General features: G+C 51.5%; 1 protein-coding gene and 1 non-coding gene across 2 annotated transcripts in view; both read left to right on the top strand.

Annotated features, from left to right (window-relative positions):
- ALDH16A1 (aldehyde dehydrogenase 16 family member A1) overlaps positions 1-19658 on the top strand; it is a 21901-nt gene extending 2243 nt beyond the window's left edge. Inside the window, exons 2-17 of the mRNA XM_006107790.3 lie at positions 3886-3988; positions 4464-4590; positions 5114-5292; positions 5379-5456; positions 5850-6031; positions 6122-6274; positions 6687-6872; positions 6996-7091; positions 7284-7420; positions 7553-7658; positions 7747-7877; positions 8213-8380; positions 8631-8832; positions 18240-18425; positions 18745-18867; positions 19379-19658. Of these exons, the coding sequence (XP_006107852.1) occupies positions 3886-3988; positions 4464-4590; positions 5114-5292; positions 5379-5456; positions 5850-6031; positions 6122-6274; positions 6687-6872; positions 6996-7091; positions 7284-7420; positions 7553-7658; positions 7747-7877; positions 8213-8380; positions 8631-8832; positions 18240-18425; positions 18745-18867; positions 19379-19540 (2319 nt within the window). The 3' untranslated portion in view covers positions 19541-19658. The remainder of the gene's footprint in view (positions 1-3885; positions 3989-4463; positions 4591-5113; positions 5293-5378; positions 5457-5849; positions 6032-6121; positions 6275-6686; positions 6873-6995; positions 7092-7283; positions 7421-7552; positions 7659-7746; positions 7878-8212; positions 8381-8630; positions 8833-18239; positions 18426-18744; positions 18868-19378) is intronic.
- Positions 4196-4340, top strand: LOC111824410. The gene has a single exon (XR_002827494.1). It is a non-coding gene; the product is annotated as a U4 spliceosomal RNA (small nuclear RNA).
- Positions 19659-19934: the final 276 nt, after the last annotated feature.

Here is a 19934-nt window from a genome sequence, read left to right as displayed (position 1 = left end):
CCAGGGATCGAGTCCCCACTCCAGGCATGTGGCCTTGGAGGGAATCGAACCTGGGGGCCTTCGGACCACAGGCCGTCGCTCTATCAAAAGACACAGGCAGCCCGGGGCATGAATCTTTTTGGAAAAATTCCCCTTCCCCCCCCAGTTCTGACCCCAGGAGCACTCAAGGCGGCAAAATCAAAAAGATATGCGTGCTCTAGCCGGTTTGGCTCAGTGGATAGAGCGTGGGCCTGCGAACTGAAAGGTTCCAGGTTCGATTCTGGTCAAGGGCACATGCCCGGGTTGTGGACTCGATCCCTAGTGGGGGACTTGCAGGAGGCAGCCGATCCATGATCCTCTCTCATCATGGATGTTTCTATCTCTCTCTCCTCCCTTCCTCTCTGCAATCAATAAAAATATATATATTTTTAAAAACAACATAAATGTATTAAAAAGAAGATAACGGAACACTGGGAGTGACAAGATCTAGATATATAGCGTAGGTGCAGATAAAAGGAGCTGTGGCCCTAGCTGGTTTGGCTCAGTGGATGGAGCATCAGCCTGCGGACTGAAGGGTCCCAGGTTCGATTCCAGTCAAGGGCACATGCCTGGGTTGTGGGCTCGATCCCCAGTAGGGGACTTGCAGGAGGCAGCCGATCCATGATCCTCTCTCATCATGGATGTTTCTATCTCCCTCTCCCTTCCTCTCTGAAATCAATAAAAATACATTTAAAAAATAAATAAAAGGAGCTGTGACAGTGTACAGAGAACCCCCACACTTGGAGGGTGGGAGTGGAATGTCGTGAAATAGCAATGTGCTAAAAGCTTCTATTTATTGGATGCTTTCACTCTGACCCTCTGTGCTCAACATAGTTGCATGGACTCTCCCAGGACCACCGTGGAAGGGGTTATTGTCATTATTATCTTAGTGAGAGCACACAGAGGCTTGGAGAAGTAAGTCATTTTTGCCCGTGGTCAGCACAAATGAAAAGGGGAAGCTGAACTTTCAACCAATAAAGAATTTAAATTAAATACAAGAGAAAAGGGGGAAGCTGAGATTTGAACCTGAGCCCTCAGATTCCAGGCCAAGGTCTCAGCCTTAGGGTCTTGTTGGCCAGACTCGGCCTATCAACATGTTTTCTTTGGCCGATGTTTATTGGTAAAAAATGTGAATTTGTTGACAACTAATTCCGTGTAAACATCCGGGATTCCAGCTTCTCTTGGAAATAAAATCCCCCAATTTGGCAACCTTTGGCTCACGTTCCCTGACGAAAATCATCTGGCTCCGTTAGCGACAGTTTGTCTTGTTAGACAAGTGGCGAGTTCCCAGTCTCCCCCAGGCCCTCTTCTCACACTAGCGAAGTCTGCGGGGACCCTATGGACATTCTTTTAGGATTTTGTTTTTCTTTGGGGGGAAATTTTGCAAAATTCCAGAGTACTTCATATTGTGAACTCTCATGCACCCCTCTCTGCGCTTCAGCAATGATCAGCATTTGGTCCAGTTGTTGTCTCCCTGTGTGTTCTCTTTTTCTGGAGTGATTTCAATCCCATGACCTAGCTGGCGTGGTTCAATGGTTAGAGAGTCAGCCCACACACCAGGAGGGTCTCGGATTCAATTCCCGGTCAAGGGCATGTACCTGGGTTTCAGGTTCAGTCCCCGTCCTCCGTCCGAGTCCATGTAGGAGGCAACCAATCAATGTGTCTCTCTCGCATGGATGTCTCTCTCTCTTTCTCTCTCTCTTCCCTCCTCCTTCCCCCCCTCTGCCCCTTCCACTCTCTCTAAGAATCAATGGAAAAAATAACCTCCAAAAAAAATTAAATCCCAGATGTCATATTATTGTCCCATAAATATTTGATTCCTCATTTCTAACACATAAGGACTCCTGTAGCATGACCACCCTGCCAATTTGCACACTCACCATTAACAGTCATACTTTAATATCATCTGATGCCCAGCTGGTGTTCAGATACCCTCAACTGTGTCAAAAGTGCCTTTCTCCCTCCCCCCGCCCCACCCCCAGCCTCTGGAGGGATTTGAATTAGGAACTTCCTGTTGACCACTTGACTTTAAAGAAAAAGGAGAAGGGCCAGTTGGCAGGGGAAGAGACGAGTCAGGAGACGGAGGCATTGGGGGTGATAAGAGAGAAGTTTGTAGAAAGAAAAAGTGGGAAGTGTGTCATGGATTTAGCAAGGATTTGGGGAAGATGGGACCAGGGACAGAGAGAAACGTGAAGCTGATATGGAGCTGCAATAAAATTAATAGAGCCCTAACCGGTTTGGCTCAGTGGATAGAGCGTCGGCCTGCAGACTGAAGGGTCCCAGGTTCGATTCCAGTCAAGGGCATGTACCTTGGTTGCGGGCACATCCCCAGTAGGGGGTGTGCAGGAGGCAGCTGATGAATGTGTCTCTCTCATCGATGTTTCTAACTCTCTATCCCTCTCCCTTCCTCTCTCTAAAAAAATCAATAAAATATATTTAATTTTTAAGATAAAAGTAAACTGTAATTTTTTAAAAAAGAATTCCAAAACTAAATATATATATATATATTTAAAAATAATAAAAAATAAAATTAATAGAAAGTTACAAGTACTGCTGCTTTGGGTATCTGACACGGATGATTCATCCTCACATGCTTTGTGAGGTGGGTGGCTGTCCTTACCGCCACCTTCCAGATGGCTCGCTTAGCGGAGGCCACGGTAGGATCTGGCTAAGGCTGCACCATGAGTAAGTACCAGAGCCAGGATTCAAACCCTGGCCGTGGCCCCTCGCTCCAGGGACCCCACCCTGGGCTGCCCCTCTGCAAAGCCCACATGCTATGCCTTGGGCTCGGTTAGATGTGCCACGGCCGAATAAACCGCGACTGGCAGGACAGCATCCAGTCAATCTTCGGGATTCGGGGTCCCACACTCACTCCCCAAGCGCTGACAGCTGAGATGGAGGGAACACAGGAACCACCTGGCTTTGAAGCCACACGGTCCCATGGGCATCGCTTCCAGGTGTACAAACAAAAACGTGCGCACGGACATCTCTACCAGCACAATTCACAATAGCCAGAGAGCGGAAACGGCCCACATGCCCAGCAACTGAGGGCCAGCTAAACAAAATGTGGTCCATCCCGATAAGGAGCACCTTACAGCCATGAAAAAAAATGAGGTGCTCATACAGGATATGGCATGGATGGGTCTTGAACACGCCATGCCAATCATAACATTAAAAAGAGGAAAAGAAAAAACCAGGCCAAGTGAAAGAAGCCAGCCACAAAAAGCCATTTGGTGTAGGATTCCATGGACGTGAACTGCCCAGAATAGCAAATCCATTGAGACAGGGCAGATTGGTCGTTACCAGGGTTTGGGCGCAGTGGGGAAGGAAGAGCGACTGCTTAGCAGTGGTTCTCAACCTTCCTAATGCCGCGACCCTTTAATACAGCTCCTCATGTTGTGGTGACCCCCAATTTCATTGTTACAAATTGAACATAATGAAAGCATAGTGATTCATCACAAAAACAACATGTAATTATATATGTGTTTCCCGATGGTCTTAGGCGGCCCCTGTGAAAGGGTCGTTCGACCCCCAAAGGGGTCGAGACCCACAGGTTGAGAACCGCTGGCTTAATGGCTGCGGAGCTGTCTTTTGGGGGTGATGAAATGTTTGGGAATTAGAAAGTGGTAATAGTTGCATCATATTGTGAATTTACTAAATGCCACTGAATTGTACACTTTAAAATGGTTAAAATGTTGAGTGTGTTATGTGTCTGTTATGTTTATGTCTATTTTCTACCTACACAGGAAAAGAATTAGCTGGTGGGGCGAAGGGGGGCGGGTGTCCCCCTCCCAGAGGACACTGGGCAGGGATCGCGCTCCTTGAGCTGCCGCTCAGACCCCTTTCCAAACTCTCCCCCTTCCCCAGGCCTGGCTGGACACCCAGGATCGGTGCTTGGGTCACTATGTAAGTGGAAAGTGGTTAAAGCCGGAAAACAGGAAGTCAGTGCCTTGCCAGGATCCCATCACAGGTAGGAGGCGTCCCCTAGTCATTAGGGGACGGAGAGGCACCCATGCCCCCGGCCGTACCTACCAAATTCACCCTAATGTCTTTGCTCAGGGCCTGATGCAGGGAGGAGGCTGAGAGTTTGGGCTCCTCCTGATCCTGGTTATTCTAATATGGTCCCAAGCCCCGTGGACACTTTTCCGAGGCACCATCTACTAAAAATCCCTCCCTTAGCTTTGCGCAGTGGCAGTATCGTAGCCAATGAGGTTTATCTGAGGCTCGATTATTGCTAAAAAAAAAATAAAAATAAAATCCCTTCCTTGCCTGCGGAGGCCGTCGGCTCAAGAACCAATGGATTTATCCCCATTTGTCGGATGACAGAACTGAGACCCTCAGCAGCTTTACTGCCCGCTCCCAGTCCCCGGAAATCTTAGCCCCCCGCCGTTCTGACACAGTTTCCCCCCCTCTTCAATCTGGGTCCCCCCCCCTTGTCTCCCCAGGAGAGAACTTGGCCAGTTGCCTCCAGGCACAGGCTGAGGATGTGGCGGCAGCCGCAGAGGCAGCCAGGGCCGCCTTGGAGAACTGGAGCGGACTCCCCGGAGCCTCTCGGGCCAAGCACCTGACCAGGTGATGCGGTTGAGGTGTGGACCCAGGGAGCGGGGGAAGGACTGAGAACAAAGACTCTGGCTCTCAACATCCCACGGAATTCATTGGCCGCTAAGGTTCATGTTCCCGGCATGCCTCTTGGCCTTTAGTCCCATCTATGGGGACTAGTAATAACAAAACCTCTATTTCCCCCCGAAAGAATATCCTTGGGGCTCATCGGGACTGGTGGAGCCCCAAAGTCCATTTCCCAGCACCCTCCTGGGGCAGCTAGAGACAGAGATTCCATTTCCCAAAATGTGTGAGGTTAGAGGTGAGCCCCAGCATCTCCAGGGTTACAGGTGGCCAAAATCTTTGCACAGCAGCCTCAGGATTTGTTTCCTGGACTACGTTTCCCATCAATCTCTAGTGTTCTCTCCCCCTAGTAAATGGGGATGTCCCAGGGGTTCGTGGGGAATATTGTAGTCCAGGTAAATGGGGTGTGTTTCAAGACCCTGTCAGGCTGAGGGGCACCGGGAAATGACCGGCCCCCTTGCTTTCTGCACAGGCTGGCCAAGATGATCCAGAAGCACCAGCGGCTGCTGTGGACCCTGGAGTCCCTGGTTACTGGGCGGGCTGTTCGAGAGGTTCGAGACAGGGATGTCCCGCTGGCCCAGCAGCTGCTCCAGTACCATGCAATTCAGGCACACATCCAGGAGGAGGCGCTGGCAGGCTGGGAGCCCATGGGTGAGAAGCATGAGTCCGGGCCCCCAGCCCCCTCCTCCATCAGGGCCCACCAGTGCCTGTCCCAGTCGCCTCATTTGTTCTTGCAGGAGTAATTGGTCTCATCTTGCCACCCACATTCTCCTTCCTGGAGATGATGTGGAGAATTTGCCCTGCCCTGGCTGTGGGTAAGTGATGGGCTGGGGGCCTGGACCCCTGGGTCTGCGGGAGGAGGGGCTGGGGGCCTGGGCTCCTGGGTCTGAGGGAAGAGGGGCTGGGGGCCTGGACCCCTGGGTCTGAGGGAGGAGGGGCTGGGGGCCTGGACCCCTGGGTCTGAGGGAGGAGGGGCTGGGGGCCTGGACCCCTGGGTCTGAGGGAGGAGGGGCTGGGGGCCTGGACCCCTGGGGCTTAGGGAGGAGGGGTTGGGGGGCCTGGACCCCTGGGTCTGAGGGAGGAGGGGGCTGGGGGCCTGGACTCCTGGGTCTGAGGGAGGAGGGGCTGGGGGCCTGGACCCCTGGGTCTGAGGGAGGAGGGGCTGGGGGCCTGGACTCTTGAGTCTTTGAGTTGCCCTCCTTCCCCAGGCTGCACTGTGGTGGTCCTCGTGCCCCCGGCCTCCCCAACGCCCCTCCTCCTGGCCCAGCTGGCAGGGGAACTGGGCCACTTCCCAGGAATCCTCAACGTGATCAGTGGCCCTGCCTCCCTGGGGCCTGTCCTGGCCTCCCAGCCCGGGGTCCAGAAGGTGGCCTTCTGCGGAGCCATCGAGGTACCTTCAGGGCGACAGGGCGACAGGGCGGGGCTGGGGTCCAGAAGGCTTTCCCCCCTCTGAGCCCCGTGGGGTGCGGGGTCCCCTCAGGAAGGACGTGTCCTTCGGCGGACCCTGGCGGGCGTGGGTCCCGAGCTGGGCCTGGCGCTGGGGACCGAATCGCTGCTGCTGCTGACGGAGGCGGCAGATGTGGACTCGGCCGTGGAGGGCGTGGTGGACGCAGCCTGGTCGGACCGCAGTCCGGTGAGACCCTCGTGCCGGCGTCCCCTGATGTCCTGCGGGCCGTGCCTGTCTGTCTCCAGACCCCGGGGCTCCGTCTCTGTTCAGTTTTCACTCCCTGGTGTCTTCACACCATCGCGCGTGTGGGACTCATCTCCGATTTCTGGATCTCCCTGCCCGGCTCTCCCGGTCTTTCAGGGTCCGGCCTGTCTCTTGCTCCCTAGGACCCCTCACTGTTCTGAGCGTTCGTGCCCCTGGTTTCCCAACCTCTGTCTTTACTCTGAATGACCAGCTTTCTGGAACTCCACCTTCTGCCTGGGGTCCTTGGCCACTTCTCCCTGACCCTCCTTCGATCTCTGCATGTGTGTCCCCGAGTCTCAGCCCTCCGTGGGGGCCTGTCCCCCCACATGGCCCCTGACCTCCCTTTCCCTAACAGGGGGGCCTCAGGCTTCTCATCCAGGAGTCCGTGTGGGACGAGGTGATGAGGCGGCTCCAGGTGCGGATGGCGCGGCTCCGGGGAGGCCGAGGGCTCGACGGGGCCGTGGACATGGGGGCCCGAGGGGCCGCTGCACGTGACCTGGCCCAGCGGTATGTGCGCGAGGCCCAGAGCCAGGGCGCACAGGTGAGCCAGGGGTGCAGGACCTGGGTCTGAGGGAGGAGGTGCTGGGGGCCTGGGCTTCCGGGTCCCGGGGGAGGAGGGACCCGGGAGTGGACTTGTACTAGTAGATGTGTTTCTGTCTCCCAGGTGTTCCAGGCTGGCGATGTGCCCCTAGACAGCCCGTTCTTCCCCCCAACCTTGGTCTCTGACCTGCCCGCCTCCTCCCCGTGTGCCCAGGCAGAGGTGAGCCCCTCCGTGTCCAAGAGATCCTGCTCCACCCACCCATCTGCACCCAGACAGGGGCCACGGCAGAGGCCCTGGGTGGCCCCTTGGCCTGAGTCTGGGGCTGCTGACTGCGGGACGCTGGCCCCCTCGTGGGGGCGGGCATAGGAGGGCGGGGTTGGCAGGCTGCTTGAACTCACTGTCACCTTCCAGGTACCGTGGCCTCTGGTCTTGGCCTCCCCATTCCGCACGGCCAAGGAGGCACTGGCCGTGGCCAACGGGACGCCCCGAGGAGGCAGTGCCAGTGTGTGGAGCGAGAGGCTGGGGCAGGCCCTGGAGCTGGGCTACGGGTCAGTGGCGCCCGCCGGGCACAGGCAGCGGCCTGTGGGGAGGGCCTGTGCTTCAGTCTTCACGCCTCTGTCTCTGACTCTCCACCCCCCCGACTCCCTGCTTGTCTCTCTGATGCCCCGTCCTCTCCACAGGCTCCGGGTGGGCACCGTCTGGATCAACGCCCACAGCCTCAGAGACCCTGCGGTGCCCACGGGTGGCTGCAAGGAGAGTGGGTCTTCCTGGCACGGGGGCCTAGATGTGAGTGTCCCCTCCCGCCCGCCACCATGGGCACCCTCTCTCAGCCCTGTGCCTGCCTTGCACCCTCCTAACACTGTCCCTCTCGCAGGGTCTGTATGAGTACCTGCGGCCCGCGGGGACCCCTGCCCGGCTGCCCTACCTTTCTGAGAATCTGAACTATGACACCTTTGGCCTTACCGTCCCCTCAGCCCTCCCAGCCGGGCCTGAAACAGGTCCCAGGTGAGCTGTTCCGGGGCCCACAATTCCCAGAATCCTGTGGGTGAGGAGGGCAGGCTCCCCTTGGACTGAAGCGGGTTAGCTAGAGGCCCTGGAGGGGTCCCAGGCCCCACCGGGATCTGCATTCTAGGTCTTACGGCCTCACACCCACTGTCCAGGCCTGAGGAGAGCCTCAGTCCTGCCCAACGGAGGTCTGGGGTCTCCCAGAGTCTTGGGCCAAGAATTGGGGGTTACCCAGAAGCTCATGGGAGCTGGAGTGGTCCGTTCAGGGGGCTGGCGCAGGGGCTCTGAGCACACCTTGGCCCCAAGACCCACCCTCACACCTCACCCTACTGCAGCCCAGCACCCCCCTATGGGCTCTTCGTGGGGGGCCGTTTCCAGGCGCCTGGGGCCCGGAGCTCCAGGCCCATCCACGACTCGCAGGGCAATCTCCATGCCTATGTGGCCGAGGGCGGAGCCAAGGACATCCGAGTGGCTGTGGAGGCCGCCCACCAGGCTGCCCCTGGGTAAGTGGGGTGTCGGCAACACCCAGGCCCTGTGAGGCCTCAGAGCGGGCAGTGGGGACCCCCAGGGCTGAGGGGCTGTGGGGTTAGCTCCACGGCTGACGGAATAGGGGTGTGGTTGGCCCCTCTCTTCCTGGGGGCGGCTGAGCTATCGGGCCTGGACCCCCAGGGTAAGGGCCGGGGACAGAGGAGGGGCACCTGGGAAGAGCCAGGGCCAGGAGACCAGCCCCCGATGTTCACTGTCCGCCCACAGCTGGGTGGGCCAGTCCCCGGGGGCCCGGGCAGCCCTGCTGTTGGCACTGGCAGCCGCCCTGGAGCGCCGGGAGCCCACCCTGTCCTTGAGGCTGGAGAGGCACGGAGTGGAGCTCAAGGCCGCCCAGGCGGAGGTGGAGCTGAGCGTGACGCGGCTTCGGGCCTGGGGGGCCCGCGCCCAGGCCCAGAGCCACAGCCTGCAGGTGAGCGGGCCGGTGGGAGGGCAGACAGAGCGGGCGGCGTGGAGCGGGGTCGGAACAAAGGCTCTGGAGTGAGCCACACCTGGGGCCCAAGTTGTGATCCCCAGCAAGTACCTTGGCCTCTGTACCTCAGTTTTCTCATCTGTATAATGGGCATAGGGCCTACCTCAGATTAGTGTTTCAAATTGTTAGTAACCCATAAAGTCAACTGAGTGGGTTGTAACCATGATTTCTTCTTTTTTTTTTTTTTTAATATATTTTATGATTTCTCAAAGAGAGGAAGGGAGAGGGATAGAGAGCAGAAACATCGATGAAAGAGAAACATGATCAGCCGCCTCCTGCACATCTCCTACTGGGGATGTGCCTGCAACCAAGCCACATGCCCTTGACTGGAATCGAACCCGGGACCCTTCAGTCCGCAGGCCGACGCTCTATCCCCTGAGCCGAACCGGTTAGGGCTGATTTTCTTTTCTTTTTTTTTTTTTTATAAATATATTTTATTGATTTTTTACAGAGAGAAAGGGAGAGAGATAGAAAGTTAGAAACATCGACCAGCTGCCTCCTGCACAGCCCCTACTGGGGATGTGCCCGCAACCCAGGTACATGCCCTTGACCGGAATCGAACCCGGGACCCTTCAGTCCGCAGGCGACGCTCTATCCCCTGAGCCGAACCGGTTAGGGCTGATTTTTTTTTTATTTGGTAGTTTTTATTTTTGTTTTTGAACTTTTATTGAATTTGTTGGGGTGGTTAACAAAATAATACCGGTTTCAGGTGCCCAGTTCCACTACACATCGTCTGTACACGGCCCCTCCCCCAGCACTCCCCGCGCTGTTTTCCATGTCCATGAATTCTTTCTTTCTTTTTTTTTTTTTCTCTCAGTCCCTCCTTCCTCTCACTCAGCTCCCCCACCCGGACAGCTGTCAGCCTGCGCTCTAGCCATGAGTCTGTCTCTATTTTGCTTGTTCATTTAGTTCATTAGATTCCATTAGGGTGAAGTCATACGGTATTTGTCTCTCTCTGACTGGCTGATTTCACTCAGCATAATGCTCTCCGGTCTGTCTGTGCTCCGCAGTCTTTGAGGGTTTTTAAAGTGTGGCTTTAGTTGGGGTCCAGAATGCAGATAGCAAACTGTGCCTTCTCAGGCCTGCGTTTTGGTGAAGTTTGACAAATACATACGGTTGCATCATCACGATCGGGACAGATGTTCATCTCCCCAAAGGGCTTCTCCCTCCTCTTCCCCTTCCCCCACTCCAAGTGCTTGGCAACCACTACACTTTCTGTCCTTTCCGTTTTCTTCAAGAGCACACATGCAGTCAGACTGTGTAGGGCAAGTGTGTCAAACTCAAAGGCTAACATGGGCCAAATAAACGAGGTGGGAGTGTCTGTGGGCCGCAAAAAAACAGAAGCTTCACTTTAAAAAAAAATAGATATTTTATTGATTTTTTTATAGAGAGGAAGGGAGAGGGATAGAGAGTTAGAAACATCAATGAGAGAGAAACATTGATCAGCTGCCTCCTGTACATCCCCCACTGGGGATGTGCCCGCAACCAAGGTACATGCCCTTGACCGGAATCGAACCTGGGACCTTTCAGTCCGCAGGCCGACGCTCTATCCACTGAGCCAAACCGGTCAGGGCCAAAAGCTTCACTTTTCATAGAAACGTAGGTTTATTTCGATAGACATGCTGAATAGAAAGGGCTGAAATAAATGAGTCATCGTTCACATGAAATAACATTTTATTAAAAATTAATCGTTTTTCTTGAACATTAACTTACCAGACATTGAAGAACTGCATGAATTAATAAGCGTGACGCAAATAGACCTATTTTTCTTGTTCTCCAAAAGCGAAATATTTCCTGTTGCACAAACCAAACAAGTCAGTCCAAGACTAATGACGGCAGTTGGCCGCTAAACTATTCCCTGGTAATATTAGTGGAGAGAAATGGTGCACCTGCATATAAGGCGCGTAAGGGAAATGAATGCAACACGATCATAGTAATCAGTCATTAGCGAACATTGTAGTTCGTTATTAATAAGTAGAGGCCCGGTGCATGGGATTTGTGCATGGGTAGGGTTCCTAGGCCTTGCCGGCTGCCAGCCAGGGCCTTCCTTCATTCCGTGCCACCCCCTCCTTGGTGGTCAGCGCACATCATAGTGAGCAATCAAACTCCCGGTCTCCCAGTTGAACTCCCGAGGGGACGCTTTGCATATTAGCCTTTTATATATGTAGATTATGTATAACAGGATATTGTAAAAATTAAGTTATGAAATTTTTATTAAAACGTTTCTTACGTGTGGCCCACGGGCCGCGAGTTTGACATGCTTGGTGTAGAGTTTGATGTCTGGCTTCTTTCATTGCTTTTAAGATGCGTCCTTATTGCATCTATCAATACATTCCTTTTTGTTGCTGAGTAGTAGTATCTTACGTGCATACCATATTTGTTCCTGCATTTACCAGTGGCTAGAAAGCTGGGCATTTCTAGGCTTTAGCTATTGAGTAAGTAGTTGGCATGCATGCCTTTGTGTGAACATGTTTTTATGGCTCTTGGGTAAATACCTAGAAATCAGATTGCTAGATGGTGTGATAAGTGCATACTTAATTTCACAAGAAACGGCCAAACAGGTTTTCAAAGTGTACCATTTCGCTGTCCCACCAGCAGTATGTGTTTCAGTTTCTCTACCTCCTCGCCAACATTTTAGATATCCATTTTTACTTAAAAATTTAGCCATTTTATCTGGCCAGCATGGCTCAGTGGTTGAACGTCGACCTATGAACCAGGAGGTCACAGTTTGATTCCTAGTCTGGGCACATGCCCAGGTTGTGGGCTCCATCCCCAGTGGGGGATGTGCAGGAGGTAGCCGATCGATGATGCTCTCTCATCATTGATGTTTCTATCTCTCCATCTCCCTTCCTCTGAAATAAAAAAATATATATTTTTAAAAAGATTTAGCCATTAAAAAAAAAATATGCATGCCCTGGCCGGTTTGGCTCAGTGGATGGAGCGTCGTTCTGCGGAATGAAGGGTCCTGGGTTTGATTCCGGTCAAGGGCATGTACCTTGGTTGCGGGCACATCCCTAGTAGGAGGTGTGCAGGAGGCAGCTGATCGATGTTTCTCTCTCATCGATGGATCTAATTCTCTATCCCTCTCCCTTCCTCTCTATAAAAAATCAATAAAATATATATATTTTAAAAATGCTTTTATTGAGCCCAGCTGGTGTGGCTCAGTGGTTGAGCGTCAACCCATGAACCAGGAGGTGACTGGTGTGATTCCCAGTCAGGGCACATGCCCAGGTTGCAGGCTTAGTCCCCAAAGGTGGCATGCAGGAGGCAGCCAATCAATGATGCTTCTCTCTCATCGATATTTCTATCTCTCTATCCCTCTCCTTTCTTCTCTCTGTAAAAAATCAGTAAAAACATAATTTTTAGAGAGAGAGGAAAGAAGAGGGAGAGAAAGAGAAACATCAATGTGAGAGAGAAACAGATCAGTCGCCTCCCACATGCACCCTGACCCCGACAAAACAAATTCTTTAAAACAAACAAACACAGTAAAACTAATTATAAAAGCTGAGGATGTTACCAGTTACTTCAAAGAGCTATGAATGGCAGATGAGCACATGAAAAGCTGTTCAGCGCCACTAAAGAGGAATCATTAGTGAAATGCAAACTGAAGCCCTGGCCGGGTCGCTCGGTTAGTTAGAGCATCATCCCAATATACCAGGGTTTCGGGTTCGATCTTGATCAGGGCACATAGAAGAAGCAACAATGAATGCATAAGTAAGTAGAACAACGAATTGATGTTTCTCTCCCTTTTTCTCTCTCTCAAATCAATTAAAAAATGCAAAATGGAGCCACAATGAGGCATAACTACATACCTAGGAAACTGGCTAAAATTTTAGCCCTGGCCAGTGTGGCTCGGGTGGTTGGAGAGTCCTCCCATGAACCAGACGGTGGCCGTTTCGTTTCCAGTCAGGGTGCAGGTTCAGTCCCCGACTGGGCCACGTCTGGGAGCAGTGTTTCTCTATCTCTTTCTCTTACATATAACCCAGCCATGATTCCTAGGTATTTACCTCAATAAATTTAATTTCTAGGTTTTTTTTTAAATTTTTTATTAAATCTTTATTGTTCAGATTATTACATTTGTTCCTCTTTTTTCCCCCCCATAACTAACTCCCTTCCTTCCAGTTCCCACCCCACCCTCCGCCCTCACTCCCCACCCACTGTCCTCATCCATAGGTGCACGATTTTTGTCCAGTCTCTTCCCGCATCTCCCACACCCCTTTTCCCCCCAAGAATAGTCAGTGCATTCCCTTTCTATGTCCCTGATTCTATTATAGTCACCAGTTCATTCTGTACATCAGATTATTTATTCACTTGATTCTTAGATTCACTTGATAGATGCATATTTGTTGTTCATAATTTGTATCTTTACCTTTTTCTTCTTCTTCCTCTTCTTAAAGGATACCTTTCAGCATTTCATATAATACTGGTTTGGTGGTGATGAACTCCTTCAGCTTTTTCTTATCTGTAAAGCTCTTTATCTGACCTTCAATTCTGAATGATAGCTTTGCTGGGTAAAGTAATCTTGGTTGTAAGTTCTTGGTATTCATCACTTTGAATATTTCTTGCCACTCCCTTCTGGCCTGCAAAGTTTCTGTTGAGAAATCAGCTGACAGTCGTATAGGTACTCCCTTATAGGTAACCGACTTTCTTTCTCTTGCTGCTTTTAGGATACTCTTTGTCTTTTGCTCTTGGCATTTTAATTATGATGTGTCTTGGTGTGGTCCTCTTTGGATTCCTTTTGTTTGGGGTTCTCTGCGCTTCCTGGACATGGAAGTCTATTTCTTTCACCAGGTAGGGGAAGTTTTCTGTCATCATTTCTTCAAATAGGTTTTCAATATCTTGTGCTCTCTCTTCTTCTGGCACCCCCATAATTTGGATGTTGGTACGCTTGAAGTTGTCCCAGAGGCTCCTTACCCTATCTTCATATTTTTGGATTCTTTTTTCTTTTTGTTTTTCCGGTTGGGTGTTTTTTGCTTCTTCGTATTGCAGATCTTAGACTTGATTCTTGCGATCCTCTAGTCTGCTGTTGGATCTCTGTATAATATTCTTTATTTCAGTCAGTGTATGCTTAATTTCTAGTTGGTCCTTTTTCATATCCTCTAGGGTCTCACTAGATTTATCGAGGGTCTCACTAAATTTATCGGCGGTTTCTAGAAAATTCTTGAAAAACCTTATAACCGTGGTTTTGAACTCTATATCCAGTAGTTTGCTTTCCTCCATTTCTGTCATTTGTGACCTGTTTCTTTGTCTCTGCATTTTAGCTGCTTCCCTGTGTTGATAGAGTGGCTTTCTGTGCTAGGTGTCCTATAGGGCCCAGTGGCTCAGCCTCCCCAATTACCTGAGGTGGACACTCTTGGTGCACCCCTTTGTGGGCTGTGTGCACAGTCTTGTTGTAGTTAAGCCTTGATTGTTGTAGGTATCACTGGGAGGAATTGCCTCCAGGCCAATTGGCTAATCAGCTGTGTCTATGGTGGGAGACCTTCTATGCTGAAGACACCCTTCTGGGGCAAGACTTGCTTCAGTGGGGCTTTGGTGCTCACTGAGTCTGCCCCCTGAGTGCGTCCCTTATGGATCTGAGAAGTTGTAATCTGGATGGGCCCACTCTGACCACTGGGTACACTGGCTCTTGGATCTCTAAGGAGGTGCTAATCTAGCCTCTGCCTGAGGCTACCCAGCAGGAGCTACGGAGAGATTCCTCTTCTTTTTGGGGGGTTTGGAGGTTCCCAGATGAGGCCCAGCTGTGAAGCAATGCAAGCTGCTGTGGGGCCTTGGGCCTTCTTTTGGATGTTCTGGGTCTCTCTGACCCAGCTTCAGTTTGTTAGGTAATTTTCAGATTGCAAAGGGCCAGGGCATTCATACGCAAAAGCCTCTGCGCACAGCTGGGGTGGGGCGGGGTCTCAGGGAATCAACAGGGCTGAGCAACAGCTATGGCTGATCCTCAGCTCTGCCTAAGAGGCCCCGGGTCTCAGTGTCCCGGTAATCGCTGCAAGCACCTCTGAGAGAAAGCCGCCCTCGATTCCGACCGATGCCAGACAGTCCAGTTTCTCCCCGTATGAGTCTGGGTCCCCAGAGACTCACCCGGAACTGGAGTTCAGAGCAGTCAGGGGCTTGTGACTCCCTCCCGATTGAAAAAGACAACCGCGTCCTCCGTTGCCAGCCCTTTCCACGTGCGCCTCCGTACCTCTGCACTTTACTTCTGTACCCCCTCTGAGTCTCAGTGTGCTTTTCTCTTTCTTTTTTTTTTTTTTAATATTTTATTGATTTTTTTACAGAGAGGAAGGGAGAGAGACAGAGAGTTAGAAACATCGATGAGAGAGAAACATCGATCAGCTGCCTCCTGCACATCTCCCACTGGGGATGTGCCGGCAACCCAGGTACATGCCCCTGACCGGAATCGAACCCGGGACCCTTCAGTCCGCAGGCCGACTCTCTATCCACTGAGCCAAACCGGTTTCAGCACTTTTCTCTTTCTAGTTGTAGAATTTCCACTCAGCCAGCCTTCCTGTGGTTCTGGATGGTGTCCGCTTTGTCTTTTAGTTGTATTTTTGAAGTGGTTGCACAAGGCAGCAATTTTAGGTGTTTACACCTATGCCGCCATCTTGGCTTCTCCTTGTTGCACTTATTGATGCATTCACTGGGTGATTACTTGTATGTGCCCTGACTGGGGATTGAACCCAAAACCTTGACCTATCAGGAGGATGCTCTAACCACTGAGCAACCCAGCAAGAGCTAATTTCTAGACTTTTAGAGAAAGTGAAAGCATATATCCACACCATGACTTATACACAAATGTTCATAGCAGCAGCATTCGTAGTAGCCAAAAACTCCAAACAACCCAGATGTCCCTCAATAGGTTGGTAAGTAAACAAAATATGATACATCCTTTCAGCGGACTCCTACTTGGCAATCAGAGGAAATGAACATGCCACAGCATGAATGAACCTCCAGCTGACTATGCTGAGTGAGGAAGTCAGATTAAAAAAGAGCCCTAACCGGTTTGGCTCAGTAGATAGAGCATCGGCCTGTGGACTGAAAGGTCTTGGGTTCAGTTCTGGTCAAGGGCACATGCCTGGGTTGTGGGCTCGATCCCCAGTAGGGGGCGTGCAGGAGGCAGCCAGTCAATGAGTTTCTCTCATCATTGATGTTTCCATCTCTCTCTCCCTCTTCCTCTCTGAAATCAATAAAATATATTAAAACAAAAAAAAGTATAGAGCCCTGGCCCGTGTTTCTAAATGGTTAGAGCATCAGCCCACACACCAAAGGGTTGAGGGATCGATTCTTAGTCAAGGGCATGTACCTGAGTTGCAGGTTTGACCCCCAGTCCAGTCAAGGTGTGTGTAGAAGGCAACCAATTGATGTGTCTCTTACATCGATGTTTCTCTCTCTCTACCTCACCCCCCTTCCACACTCTCTAAAAATCAGTGGACAAAATATCCTTGGGTGAGGATTAACAAAACAAAGAAAGAGAGTAGACTGTAATTCCATATCTAGAAAATACAAATTCATCTATAGTGAGAGGAAGCAGGTCAGTGGTTGTCTGAGGACAGAGAGTAGGGATTGGAGAGAAGAAACACAAGGAAATTTGGGGGGTGAAGTTCATGATCTTTTAATCTTCACCTGAGGATATGTTTTGTTTTGTTTTTTATTTAAAAATATATTTTATTGATTTTTTACAGCGAGGAAGGGAGAGGGATAGAGAGTTAGAAACATCGATGAGAGAGAAGCGTCGATCAGCTGCCTCCTGCACACCCCCTACTGGGGATGTGCCCGCAACCAAGGTACATGCCCTTGACCGGAATCGAACCTGGGACCCTTCAGTCCGCAGGCTGACGCTCTATCCACTGAGCCACACCAGTTAGGGCCTGAGGATATCTTTATTGATTTTAGAGACAGAGAGAGAGAGAAACATCAGTCTCACACAAGGTGACCGGGGATTGAACCAGCAACCTAGGTATGTGCCCCGAAGCGGGGATTAAACCCGCAATCTTTTGGTGTAGGAGTTAACCAACTTAGCCACCCAGCCAGGGGGAAGTCCATGATCATGGTGATGGTTTCATGGGTGTATGTTTATGTTGAAACTTATCAAAACCCTGGCCAGGTGACTCAGTTGATTTGAGCATTGTCCCCTATACCAAAAAGGTTGTGGGTTCAATCCCCCGTTAGGGCACTTATGGGAAGTAACTGATCAATGTTTCTCTCTCTCCCTTCTTCTCTCTAAAAATCCATAAAAATATATCTTCAGGTGTGGATTCAAAACAAAATCAAATTGTATCCTTTAAAATGTGTGCAGGTTAATGAATATCAATTATGAAGGGTTTGTTTTTTTTTTAATGTACAAACACACACACAGACAAACCCATGGGCCAAGTTCTGATCCCTCTACACACATTAGCTCATTTCATTTTTTTTTTAATTTTTTTTTTTTCAATAACTAACAGCTGCTTGTTAGTCTTTGCCAGGCAGCTGTTAAAGGGTGGGTGGGAGGACAACCGTGACCCTAACAAGGAAAACTCAAATTAAGCCTTTATATACAAGCAAATTTAGAGCTCTTTTAAGTGTCCAAAGCTATTAATTAGTTTAATTGACACATTAAACTAATTTTGAAGTAACATATTTGAATAACCAAGAACTAAAATGTTCAAATTTTTCTAGTACAAAACAAATTTGCTTTAGTTATAAAAGAGCTCTGTCAATATCCACAAACTATATACTTCAGACATTCACAAAAATGTGAGCAGAAGGCTTATCAAAAGACATTGAGCCCTAACCGGTTTGGCTCAGTGGATAGAGCATCAGCCTGCAGACTCAAGGGTCCCAGGTTTGATTCCGGTCAAGGGCATGTACCTGGGTTGCGGGCACATCCCCAGTGGGGAGTGTGCAGGAGGCAGCTGATCGATGTTTCTCTCTCATCAATGTTTCTAACTCTCTATCCCTCTCCCTTCCTCTCTGTAAAAAATCAATAAAATATATATTTTTAAAAAAAGACATTGAATACAATTAGGTTTCAATAACCCTTGGTGGTCCACATCTACAAAGAAGCTCATTTCATTTTAACAACAAGTCTCTGAGGTAGGTTCTATTATCATCCTCATTTGAAAGATGGGAAACTAAGGCCCAGAGAGGTGAAGCAACTCACTTGAGGTCACACAGCTGATGAGTGGTGGAGCTGGGCCTTGAACCCAGGCCATCTGGCTCTGAACCATCACTTGGTTCTATGATTGTTGGAGTTGTTATGAAGCAGCAGAGATGGGGGTGTGAGGAGGGAAGAAAGGGGCAGGTGATGGAGGTGGCCTGGGAGGTAGTCAGGTACCCCCGCCCCGCCTTTGACCACCCACCTGTCCCTGCAGGTAGCTGAGCTGAGGGGCCCTGTGCTCCGACTCCGGGAGCCGCTGGGGGTCCTGGCTGTTGTGTGCCCGGACAAGTGGCCCCTGCTTGCCTTTGTGTCCCTGCTGGCCCCTGCCTTGGCCCATGGCAACACCGTGGTTTTGGTGCCCAGCGAGACCTGTCCCATCCCGGCCTTGGAGGTCTGCCAGGTACCGTCGCCTGCCTGCTGCTGCTCCCAGCAGCCCCTGGGGCTCCAGACAGATGAAAGGCACCCCAGATGAAAGGAGTTCCATTCCCACCCTCAACCCTTGGAAACCATGGTAACCCCTGTCCAGGAATCCAAGCCTTCACTCCTCTAGATCCAGGGACCATGTTCTTCAGACCACAAGCCTTCACCAATCGTGCCCTGGCCCAGTCCTTCGGGAGCCCCATGCCATTCCCCCAGACGCTCACTCCCTGCCCCCACGGCCTCCGGGGTCTCAGATCCTTCCCTCCCAACCCCGGGTGGCCGCTCTCTCCATCCCCTAGGATATGGCCACCTTGCTGCCAGCCGGCCTGGTGAACGTGGTGACAGGAGATCGGGACCACCTGACCCGCTGCCTGGCTTTGCACCAGGACGTCCAGGCCCTGTGGTACTTCGGATCTGCCCAGGTACCCTTTGTGTCACATCTCCGGGGAACATGGCTCTGCCCTCTTGAAACTCCTGTTGCTAAGGGGAAGAAACACCTTGGCAACCAGGTTCTGCGGGCTTTCCCCTTCAGAGCCCTGGTTGCTAAGGAAGAGGATGTGCTTAGCAACAAGGGCCTGAGATCTTGCCCGGCCCAAAGACCTAATCTGATTGGACAGCCCCTTTCTAAAGACCATACCCTAGCAACAGAGTGAGAAGCCATAGCCCACCCTCTTTAAACCTCGTCAACAAAAACCTCAGGCCCCATTTGAACATAGGCTGCTGACGGGGAGGAAGTTCCCTAGCCACAAAGGTCAGCCCCGTTTCCCCAGCATCCGCAAGGCTTGCTTGCCAGGAGCTGAGCTTATAGCAACAGGGCGTAGGTCAAGCCTCCACGCCCCACCCCCCCCACCTCAGTAGTATCCGTGTTGCCAAGGAAGCAGCTGCTTATCAAACAAGCGGGAGGAAACGCTGATCCCCCTGTCTCCGTGCCAGGGCTCCCAGTTTGTGGAATGGGCCTCGGCAGGAAACCTGAAGCCCGTGTGGGTGGACAGGGGCTGCCCCCGGGCCTGGGATCAGGAGGCGGAAGGAGCAGGCCCTGAGCTCGAGCTTCGGGCAGCACGGACCAAGGCCCTGTGGCTGCCCATGGGCGACTGACACCTGAGCCCACTCCGTCTTGGACGAAGAAGAGTTGGACCACCAACAGGCTCCAGATGCCTGGACCTTTCCACTTCCTTTGATGTCCGAGCCCTCAAATAAATTCTGACCAACCGTGGCTGTGCTTCTGAGGGCGAGAGCGGGCAGGAGCTCTGGGTCTGTTGGGGTTACTTTAGTTCTGTGACTCAGCAGCCTAGTGATCTGGCTCCGGTACAACACAGTGTTTGTGAAACAGATAAAGGGGCCTCTGAGAAGCCCGGGACAGGACGCAGGGCCTCTTGTTCCTCCTGGTCTTGTCCATCAAGCAGAGTAGCTCTGGGGAATAGAGAGCCAGGTGAGAACTGGTGCCAATTTCCTTGGTGTAAATGCTCCCACCAACCTCCAGGTGATGGAA

The sequence above is a fragment of the Myotis lucifugus genome, unplaced genomic scaffold (assembly GCF_000147115.1).
Source record: "Myotis lucifugus unplaced genomic scaffold, Myoluc2.0 scaffold_1432, whole genome shotgun sequence".
Taxonomy (NCBI): domain Eukaryota; kingdom Metazoa; phylum Chordata; class Mammalia; order Chiroptera; family Vespertilionidae; genus Myotis; species Myotis lucifugus.
This window is presented reverse-complemented; position numbering and strand designations above follow the sequence as displayed.